This window comes from Heterodontus francisci, chromosome 1, assembly GCF_036365525.1.
Source record: "Heterodontus francisci isolate sHetFra1 chromosome 1, sHetFra1.hap1, whole genome shotgun sequence".
NCBI lineage: Eukaryota > Metazoa > Chordata > Chondrichthyes > Heterodontiformes > Heterodontidae > Heterodontus > Heterodontus francisci.
The window spans coordinates 96,755,628-96,767,438 of NC_090371.1; the positions used below are offsets into that span (position 1 = coordinate 96,755,628).

Consider the following 11,811-nt stretch of genomic DNA (forward strand, 5'->3'; position numbering starts at 1 on the left):
TCATTTCACAGAAAAGTAACAGCTTTATATGTTCAATGTCTTCAAGTGAGGTTGAAGGAAAGTATTTCGTGAGGTCCGTCAATTGTTTAGTTAGTTCATGTACAGTTAAAGATTGAGACTCAGACACAGTTTTTGCCAGGCACATTCTTCACTTGTGAGTGCTGATAATGAGCATCAGCACGCTGCTTGACCCCTGGAGACATCACAGTTGAACTTGATCTTGCAATCACTCTGTATATATATCGCACATGGGAAGTTTTCAGCAAGGGTTACTAGAATGCAATCAGATGCCATTTTCTTTTACCTCTTTAGCCTTCAGTCAATTGTAACAGTCTGACTGCTGCCCCGGGTGAGGTCAACTGTCTCTACAGAGATCTGGGGTCTTTTTGGTCAGATGATACATTTACCCATCAAACCATTGAGGAAGCTGCCCTTTTTTCATTGGGCTGAATTTTGTTCAAAGCCTGACGTTGGGTTCTGTGACATTGGGGACCGGAGAATTGGAGCAGCCACCACGGAGCCAGCCCCTAGGATTGCCAGTCCAGGTCTTCCTGGGGACAGGATAGGCCGATGTTGGCTTTCTCTCCCAGAGGCCAATTGACGCCCTTAAATGGCCTATTGATGGTTAAATAAGGACCTCTTCCCTCTGCCGCTGGGATCTTATCAGCGATGGGGGTCTCCATCAAGCGGGGAGGACGCCTGGAAAATGAAATGCCCTCACTGCCGACTTGGGGGTCCCTCCTTTGTGGGCAATTTGTGGCTCATGGATGCCCCCCCAGGAACCACAGTACCCCCCCGGGACCCCCCTCACCCTGGACCGAATACCCACCTGCCCACCAGTCCTCGCCGGAGCCTTCCGGACCAGCCCCAGTGACCCCGCCTGGGTCTGAGACCTCTGCAGTACTGGCAGTGGCCATCTCTCCCAGTGGTGCTGCCGGTACAGTTGAGCTGCCAGCCCTGTGATTGGAGGCGGGATCCCTGACCGTATTGTGTTTAAAGGGACAGAGATCCCACCTCCTTCAACTTTGATGGCCAAAGACTGGAGGATCGCTCTAGGGGCCTGAAAAAGTGTAGAGGCGGGGATCCCCTGACTTTTCAACCTGGCGTCAGCAGCCCCACCTCCTGCACAAAATCCAGCCCATTAATAAAGGTTAAACTTTAAGGCTAAAAATTTAATCTCATGTAATTTCCTGAAGGAAAGCTGTGTATAAAAATTTCCTGATCTCCAAAAACTATCAAGCAGTATTTTGAAATATTTTTTCTTCCTTCAAACTCCATTACATCCCCCAAAATATTCCCACTTCCATCAGTAGACGATTAGTATTTTCTGTATAGTGCTGGATCATCGCATCAATAATTATCCCTATAATATCCAATTTCATTCCCAGCACTTCTCAGCAGACAACTTGATTTCAGCCTCAGCAGTGCGCCAGCAGAGATATGATGTCATTTAATCTAAGCCACCCTGAGGGGATCGTGTCCACCATCTGTTTTACACCCTGCCCAATTTTACTCTCCACTGAAATCATTGGAGAATAAAATCGAATGCAGCACACAATGGACAGCCAATCCGAACTGTCAGTTTCCCACCAAGTGGGTTAGGTTAAAATGAGCCCCATGGTATGAGTTACTAACCAATTAGATCATATCAAACAACATAGTACTGGAGGAAACAGGTTAAAGATAAACAAAAGGGTAAACATAGAGGGATTATAAATAAATTATGAAGTAAATACAGATAATAATGAGGATGTTGTAACTCTTAGGTAAAATTAACAGAATCAGCGAGATAGCGAGAAGGAAAGAAACTTTTTCAGTTTCGTGTATTCATCTTGTGCACCGTGACCAACGTCCACACAATAATCGTTATGACTGTCAATTTTTTCTTCTTCATGGGTGAACTCTCTTTTTCTCTCCTTTCATTTTGGCATATTTTACTTCTTGTTTACTTCTTTCACAATCATATTGCTCAAAATCTTTAAATCAATTTAACTATGCTTCCAATCACATTCTACCAGAAGTTTTATCGTTGTTTAACAATGAAAATTCCAAACTGCCCTGTCCCCCATCCTGAGCTAAATTTCTCTCCTACTGCTTATTCCGAGACCATTGATAGTCATTCCTTCCCACCACAAATAAATTCTGGAAGGGGGCAGTACTAAGCTATCTGTTCCATTTTCCACCCTGTTACCGTCACTTCCTGCTTGGTGGCAGTAACACTGCTAATGCTCTCAAATTAATTTTTTTTTTTAGAGATACAGCACTGAACCACCGAGTCTGTGCCGACCAACAACCACCCATTTATACTAACCCTGCAGTAATCCCATATTCCCTACCACCTAGGGACAATTTACAATGGCCAATTTACCTATCACCTGCAAGTCTTTGGCTGTGGGAGGAAACCGGAGCACCCGGCAAAAACCCACACAGTCACAGGGAGAACTTGCAAACTCTGCACAGGCAGTACCCAGAATCGAATCCGAGTCCCTGGAGTTGTGAGGCTGCGGTGCTAACCACTGCACCACTGTGCCGCTCTGGAGAGAGATGGCCTAGTGGAGGGGCAATACTGAACCTTTAATGTGCTTGCTGCCATTCTCGATGCTGTTGAGGCATGTTCAGTGCCTAATGTGCTTAAATGATGAGCTGAAATTTCCCGGCCCTATCGAGACAGGCTGGGAGGGGGTAGGGCTGGTAATATGATGGGGGAAAGCGTCTCCCCTCTGCTAAGACATATTACCAGTGGGGGAATCTCAGAGGCATATGATCCACTTAAGGACCCAATTAAGGTCCAATTCCTTCCCCTACATGCATTTTTCGACATCAGGAGGGCCCGCATCCATATGAGGTGACCGGTGTCCCAGCCGGTTCCCGGGGGGCCCTCCTTTCTGGCCACTCCCACAGCTAAGGCAGCCCCGGCGGCAAAGGCTGCCCCCACAGCTAAGATGTGCCAGTGCACTATGTCCTCTACAACTCCCCCACCCCCTGATCAGGCCTCCTGAACTTACCTTCTCTTCAAGGGTGCCTCAGCATTGAGGCACTTCTCCTTCATGCTCAGCCTCAGCAATGGCCATCGCTAGCGGCAGTACTGCCATGGCTGTCAAGCTGCTGGCCCTTTAATTGGACTGTCAGCTTTGGAAGCCAGCTGCCGTCCTGAATTGGATGGTGGTCCCAGCGACGGCCTGTTAATTGGCCGCCCTGGCAAAATGCCGCCCCAGGTCCGGCCTTCTGCCAGTATGGGGTCGGCCTTCACTTTTGGTCCTGATGGTGGGACTTTTCTCATGCCAGCAAAATTGACCTTATCAACTTAGGGTACTGTCTTTAGTGTCCTGAGACCCAGATCCCTACGTTCTTCCATAGCATCACACCTGCTTCCATTCAAAGTATAACGCATATGATTATTTTTTTAAACCAACATGAAATGACACTTAACAAACATTCAGTTCTATCCACCACTTTTTACTCAGTTCCCACATCCCTTCTTTGGTCTTCTAAAAAGAATTAGGAAACAGTATACTCAAAACCACTGTACACAATGCTAAAGGAGAGCCAACGCTGGATATTAAAATTCTTATATATGGATATACATCAATGGATAAAAAAGGAAATACATTTTCCATGCAGATCAGGAAAACCCCAGATTCAAGTTAACTACCGTCAGCTGGGGCAGTGGTTGGAATCCGACAAATGGCTTCAACACACTTGGGCCGCAAATAAAAAACTAATCACCTGGGATACCTGCTCCAGATTGCCACCCAGTGATTCAAACTGTGCAGATGAGGATAGGGTTGGGCTGTAAGAGCATAAGAAACATAAGAACCTAAGAAATAGGAGCAGGAGTAGGCAATTCAGCCCCTCGAGCCTGCTGTGTCATTCAATAAGATAATGACTGATATGATCGTGGCCTCAACTCCACTTTCTGCCTGCCCCTCATAACCTTTAACTTCATTGTGCATCAAAAATCTGTGTAATTCAGCCTTGAATATATTCAATGACCCAACCTCCACTGCTCTTTGGGATGGAGAATCCCAAAGATTAATGACCATTTAAGGGAAGACATTCCTCCTCATCTCTGTCTTAAATGGCAGACCCCTTATTCTGAAACTGTGCCCCTTAGTACTAGATTCCCCCACAAGAGGAAACATCCTCTCAGCATCTACTTTGTCAAGCCGCTCAAAATCTTACATGTTTCATAGAACATAGAACATAGCACAGTACAGGCCCTTCGTTCCACGATGTTGTGCCGAACCTTTAACCTACTCTAAGATCAAACTAACTAGCTACCCTTCATTCTACTATCATCCATGTACCTATCCAAGAGTCGCTTAAATGCCCCTAATGTATCTGCTTCTACTACCACCGCTGGCAGTGCATTCCACACACCCACCACTCACTGTGTAAAGAGCTTACCTCTGACATCTCCCTGAAACCTTCCTCCAATCACCCTAAAATTATGCCCCCTGGTGATAGCCCTTTCCACCCTGGGAAAAAGTCTCTGACTATCCACTCTATCTATGCCTCTCATCATCTTGTACCCCTCTATCAAGTCACCTCTCATCCTTCTTCGCTCCAACGAGAAAAGTCCTCGCTCCCTCAAACTTTCTTCGTAGGACATGCCCTCCAGTCCAGGCAGCATCCTGGTAAATCTCCTCTGCACCCTCTCTAAAGCTTCCACATCCTTCCTATAATGAGGCGACCAGAACTGAACACAATATTCCAAGTGTGGTCGAACCAGGGCCTTATAGAGCTGCAGCATAACCTTGTGGCTCTTAAACTCAATCCCCCTGTTAATGAAAGCCAACACACCATATGCCTTCTTTACAACCCTATCAACTTGGGTGGCAACTTTGAGCGATCTATGGACATGGACTCCAAGATCCCTCTGTTCCTCCACACTACCAATAATCCTATCTTTAAACCTGTATTCCGCATTCAAATTTGACCTTCCAAAATGAATCACTTCACACTTTTCCAAGTTGAACTCTATCTGCCACTTCTCAGCCCAGCTCTGCATCCTGTCAATGTCCTGTTGCAACCTACAACAGCCTTCCACACTATCCACAACTCCAGCAACCTTCGTGTCATCGGCAAACTTGCTAACCCAGCCTTCCACTTCCTCATCCAAGTCATTTATAAAAATCACAAAGAGCAGAGGTCTCAGAACAGATCCTTGTGGAACACCACTGGTCACCGAGCTCCATGCTGAATACTTCCATCTACTACCACCCTCTGACTTCTATGGGCCAACCAATTTTGTATCCAGACAGCCAACTTTCCCTGAATCCCATGCCTCCTTACTTTCTGAATGAGCCTACCATGGGGAACCTTATCAAATGCCTTGCTAAAATCCATATACACCACATCCACTGTTCTTCCTTCATCAATGTGTTTTGTCACATCTTCAAAGAATTCAATAAGGCTTGTGAGGCATGACCTGCCCCTCGCAAAGCCATGCTGACTGTCTCTAATCAAACCGTGCTTTTCCAAGTAATCATAAATCCTGTCTCTCAGAATCCTCTCCAATAATTTGGCCACTACCGACGTAAGACTGACTGGTCTATAATTCCCAGGGTTATCCCTATTCCTTTTCTTGAACAAGGGAACAACATTTGCCACCCTCCAATCATCTGGTACTACTCCAGTGGACAGTGAAGACGCAAAGCTCATCGCCAAAGGCGCGGCAATCTCTTCCCTCGCTTCCCGTAATATCCTTGGGTATATCCCGTCTGGCCCTGGGGACTTATCTGTCCTCATATCATTCAAAATTTCCAGCACAACCTCCCTCTTAACCTCAACCTGTTCAAACATATCAGCCTGTTCCACGCTGTCCTCACAAAAGACCAGGTTCCTCTCACTAGTGAATACTGAAGCAAAGTATTAATTTAGGACCTCCCCTACCTCCTCCGACTCCTCATGTCCCCTTCTAGCTCTCCTAAATCCATTCTTCAGTTCCTTCCTGGCTACCTTGTAACCCTCTAGAGCCCTGTCTGATCCTTGCTTCCTCAACCTTAAGTAAGCTTCCTTCCTCCTCTTGACTAGCTGTTCCACATCTCTTGTCATCCAAGGTTCCTTCACCCTACCATCCCTTCCCTGCCTCATCGAGACAAACCTATTCGGCAGTCGCAGCAAGTGCTCCCTAAACAACTGCCACATTTCTGTTGTGCATTTCCCTGAGAACATCTGTTCCCAATTTATGCTCCCCAGTTCCTGCCTAATAGCATTGTAATTCCCCCTCCCCCAATTAAATATTTTCCCATCCTGTCTGCTCCTGTCCCTCTCCATGACTCTCGTAAAGGTCAGGGAGTTGTGATCACTATCACCAAAATGCTCTCCCACCGAGAGATCTGCCACCTGGCCTGGTTCCTTGCCAAGCACCAAGTCCAACATAGCCTCCCCTCTAGTCGGCCTATCTACATATTGAGTCAGAAAACCTTCCTGGACACACCTGACAATAACTGCTCCATCCAAACTATTTGCACTAAGGAGGCTCCAATCAGTAGTAGGGAAGTTGAAGTCACCCATGACAACAACCCTGTTACTTCTGCACCTTTCCAAAATCTGTCTCCCAATCTGTTCCTCCGTGTCTCTGTTGCTATTGGGGGGTCTATATAAACTCCCGACAAAGTGACAGCTCCTTTCCTGTTTCTGACTTCCACCCATAATGACTCAGTAGACAAATCCTCCTCGACGACCTCCCTTTCTGCAGCTGTGATACTATCCCTGATTAACAATGCTACTCCCCAACCTCTTTTACCTCCCTCCCTATTCCTTTTGAAACATCTAAACCCAGGAACATCCAACATCCATTCCTACCCCTGTGATATCCACGTCTCCGTAATGGCCACAACATCGTAGCTCCAAGTACTGATCCATGCTCTAAGTTCATCACCCTTATTCCTGACACTTTTTGCGTTAAAATAGACACACTTCAACCCATCACACTGGCTGCAACTTTTCCCTGTCAACTGTCTAACCTTCCTCACAGACTCTCTGCACTCTGTATCTGCCTGTTCAACAGCTACCCCATCCACTGATCCGTAGCTCCGGTTCCCATCCCCCTGCCAAACTAGTTTAAACCCTCCCAAAGAGCTCTAGCAAACCTCCCGCCCAGGATATTGGTGCCCCTCCAGTTCAGATGCAACCCGTCCTTCTTGTACAGGTCCCACCTTCCCCAGAAGGTATCCCAATGACCCACATATCTGAATCCCTCCCTCCTACACCAGTTCTGTAGCCACGTGTTCAGCTGCACTCGCTTCCTGTTTCTAGCCTCACTAGCACGTGGCACCGGTAACAATCCTGAGATTACTGCTCTGCTCGTCCTGCCTTTCAGCTTCCAACATAACTCCCTATATTCGATTTTCAGGTCCTCATCCCTTTTCCTAGCTATGTCATTGGTACCGATGTGCACCACGACTTCTGGCTGCTCCCCCTCCTCCTTAAGAATCCTGTAGCCTCGATCCGAGACATCCCTGACCCTGGCACCCGGGAGGCAACATACCATCCGGGAGTCTCGTTCGCGACCACAGAATCTCCTGTCTGTTCCTCTAACCATTGAATCTCCTATCACTATCGCTCTCCTATTCTCCCCCTTTCCCTTCTGAGCCACTGGGCCAGGCTCAGTGCCAGAGACCTGGCCAATGTGGCTTTCCCCTGGTAGGTCCCCCGCCCCCAACCGTATCCCCCCCCAACCGTATCCAAAACGGTATACATTTCAATAAGATCACCTCTCATTCTTCTAAACTCCAATGAGTATAGGTCCAACCTGCTCAACCTTTCCTCATAAGACAACTCCTTCATCCCAAGAATCAACCTAGTGAACCTTCACTGAATTGCCTCCAATGCAAGTATATCCCTCCTTAAATAAATAGACCAAAACTACGCAGTACTCTAGTTGTGGTCTTACCGTCATCCTGTACAGTTATAGCAAGACTTCCCTACTTTTATACTTCATCCCCGTGTTGTGATATTCCCCAGAACAACAATCACCATCAAGGTTCATACATGATGAAAAACATTTGGAGAGCTGTACCAGCGAGTGGTCAGTGCTCAAAGAACCACTGCCTGTTCCAAGTCAGAGTATTCAGTCCAACAGGGGAGACATTTATGGGGCAGTTTCTTACATAAAGAAAATTATGGTCCTCCTTTGGAATAAATCAATAGCACAAGATATTCTTCACCTTTTGAATAGCAAAAATACTAATTTACTCTTATTGTACCACAGCTGGCCAGTGAAGCAAAGATCAACAAATATGTGAAACTACTCAAACTACCTAAAGATAAAGGTGCAGATGTGAAATCCAAAACTTCCTGCAAAGTGGCAGGATGGGGAGTAACAACTGTAGGTTCAAACTCTCCATCTAACACACTTCAGCAAGTGAAGCTAAGTGTAATAGATCGCAAAACATGCAACAGTAAGGATTATTATAATAATAATCCTAAAGTAACCAAGAACATGATCTGTGCTGGTGACAAGAAAGGCAGAGAAGACACATGCTTGGTGAGTGTATTGTGATATCAGTTAAAGTAACCATAAAGCTATTTGATTGTCTCTAAAAACCCGACAAGTTCACAAGTACCTTTTATAGGTATTACCCAGTCTGGAGTATATGTGACTCCATTCTCACATCATCATGGCTGACTGTTAACTGCCCTTGAAGTGTCCTCAGAAGCCACTCAATTGTATCAAAAAAGTGCTTCAAGAATGTGGCCCACTATCACCACTTTGTCAAGGCAACTATGCATGAGCAATAAATGCCAGCCAATGTCCACATCCCTAGAATAAATAAGAAAAAATGATGAATGTGGCTGCACTAATCATGGAGTAACCATCCTCCCTATAGTTCTTGTAATTTTCTAGGACTTCATAGCTATGCCCTGTATCAAGTTGACTTCTCATCACTATAGTAATGTGATTCTCCAGGTTTTGGATACCAATAAATTCTGGCCATTGGTAAAAGTGTTGGATTCCAAATGTCATAAGGGAAGCCCTGTGACCCAGAATGCTTGTGAATTTGTTCAAAGTAAATTATTTAAAGCCTGTTAGTGATCAATTGCGAAATAATTCTTTAATAATTAAGATCATTCTGAAGGTTTTACTGAGGTGGGGGGCATGCTTCTAATCTTGTAGCAGCACCCAGATGGTAGATTGCTTCACATGGCCCCAGATCAGCTCTCAAGAGATTAAGTGATACCTCCCACTGAACCGCATCATAGCAAACTGGTCAAAGAAGAAAGCCTGAAATGCTTTCAGAAGGCATTCGACAAAATGTCCCACTGGAGGCTTGTTTAGAAGATGAAAGCCCATGGAATTAAAGGGAAAGTGACATTATGGATATGGAATTGGCTCAGTGACAGGAAGCAAAGGGTGGTGGTGGATGGATGTTTTTCAGACTCGGAGGTGGTTTGCAGTGATGCTCGCCAAAGGTCAGTTTTGGGTCCTTTACTCTTTTAAAATTTTATAAATGACCTAGACTCAGGTCTCTGGAGCTGCATTATAAAGATTGCAGGATATACAAAAATAATCGATATTGATGAGGGTACTAGTAGACTTCAGGATGACATAGCCAAGATGATGAAATGGGAAGGAGCACGGCAGATGGTGGACAACGCAGACGAGTGTGAAGTGATGAGTGGTCAGTATCTGGAATGCACAACCTGAGAGTGTGTTGGAGGCAGATTCATTCATGGCTTTCAAAAGACAATTGGATAATTATCTGAAGAGTATACAATTACGGGGCTATGAGGAAAAAGATGAGGAAATGGGACTAGGTGAATTGATCTTGCAGAGTTCCAGCACAGCCACAATGGGCCAAATGGCCTCCTTCTGTGCTGTAATCATTCGATGATTCTATGATCCTATGATGAACTTTGAGGGGACTAATGTGGAAAGACAGTATACTTACTATAAATGGCATGATTCTGAAAAGAGTAGATAAGCAGAGAGACCTTTGTGTCCAGATACACAAAGCCTTAAAGGTGACATAGAAAGTTGGTTTAAAAAGCATATGGGTTACTTAGGTTTATAAGAGTCCGTGAGCCTGTTACAGTCATTTTGAAAATGACAGTTTATGCTGGCAGAGGCTCCTGGTTCTCTGGGAAGTCCTAATGCAAGGACACATGGTTTTGGAAACAAACCGTGGATAACAGGGATAGAGAAGGGTTTCAGGATTGCCCAGATGATGGAGTAAGTCATTCTACTGAACTGCAATTTTGTAAGTAAAAGCCTTTTTCCTACATCTAGAATCCCTTGCCTGGTGGTGAATAAATGGTTTATATTTAAACATATTAGCAAAGAGTGGAATGGACTGCTAAGGGAGATGATAAGGGCTGATTATAGCAGCAAATTTAAGAATAGGTTGGTTAAGAGCTGATTAGATAGATTTGATAGGGGGTTATGAGAGGTATTATGGGATATGATATTTCCTGGACCGGCCAGATTGACTGCAATGGTATTTTCCAGTTGTGTACATTCCGACAGTCTTGTAAATCTTAACACGTACATAAAAACTGAGCACAGCTCAATATGCCCAGAATATATTGCAATCTGAACAGGCTCAAACTTAGCCAATTCTACTTAATATTGTCTTTTTCATTTTCTTCTTCCAGGGTGATTCAGGTGGTCCTTTAATATGCAAGAATAAGTACAAAGGGATTGTGTCATACGGCCGTGGATGTGCAGATCCCAAAAAGCCTGGGATTTACACTCTCATAACAAAGGAATACCTTCAGTGGATTGAGAAAACAATTGGCGTGCAAACTTACAATATGACCGCTGAAGAGTTGTACTGAGTATTTAGAGTCCTACTGCCATGCTGTTTTACTTTTAATAACTTGTTGAATTGCTTTGCTCAGAGAAGGACCAGCATGCTTTTGCCCATATCTTTTGCACATTGTACAACATTCTGCTACCAAATGTAATAAAAAACAGAAAAATGAAATTCTCAATGTGAAATGTGATGCACTTCATTAACTGAATCCTCAGTCAGGGTTATGAATAGTGACAGTGGATCAAACTGCTGTTGTAAGTAAGTGAGATATTCTATCACTTACAACACCAACAGTGCAATTAGCATTTTTGGGGTTAACAATTCTCCAATAAACCTACAGGGCTTTGGAAACATCTAGATGCTAAGTGGTGTGAGATAGTGTGCCTCCCAGTCTATCAGTTCTCTCAGCTTTGCAGGGAAAGAGCAGATGTGTAACATCTTCATGATAGCTAAGTGCCATCTTAAAGTGGCCAATCTCCCCAGATTGCCTGGGAATCTCCCAGAATGGGGAAAGCAGCTCAGGAGATTTTTGCACTTTATATTTCCTGTCGCAGCAGTGCGCCCCTCACTCTTTCATCATTGGCTGCCCGAGCCAGGAAGCCTCCAGCTCACTGATATCTTCCTTGGCCACCCCCACCTCCCCCCGCCCCATCCCCCAACTCCCACCCCACCCCCCGCCCCCCGACCTCAAGCCCCCACCCAACCCCCGCCACATAGAGCAGAGAATAATCAGGAGATGCGTGGATGTAAGAGTTGGGCAGGGGTTGGGAGTCAAGAGCAGAGAAGGTGATTGAGAAACAGGGGTCGAAAAAATGAGGAGTCGATGAGAATGACTAAGGAATCAGGATCGGGAGGCAGGGAGAGAGGGTGGCAGTCTGATACAATCTTTGTAAAATTATAAAGGAAATCAAAAACAGGGCTCTAGTGTAATATGCCATGACACACATTACCCTTGACTATCAGCACAGACACATAAAAGTACCCTCAATAGCGCTGATTTTAAAATGGGTTGGGTGGGAAACACCCCAGGGTTGTTCAGCTTCAGGCT

The 11,811-nt window shown here is 45.2% G+C and overlaps 1 protein-coding gene across 1 annotated transcript in view; it reads left to right on the forward strand.

Moving 5' to 3' along the window:
- LOC137357244 (transmembrane protease serine 9-like) overlaps window positions 1-10,937 on the forward strand; it is a 31,758-nt gene extending 20,821 nt beyond the window's left edge. The window contains exons 9-10 of the mRNA XM_068023829.1: window positions 8,219-8,494; window positions 10,603-10,937. Coding sequence (XP_067879930.1) covers window positions 8,219-8,494; window positions 10,603-10,785 — 459 coding nt within the window. The 3' untranslated portion in view covers window positions 10,786-10,937. The remainder of the gene's footprint in view (window positions 1-8,218; window positions 8,495-10,602) is intronic.
- The last annotated feature ends 874 nt before the right edge of the window (window positions 10,938-11,811 follow it).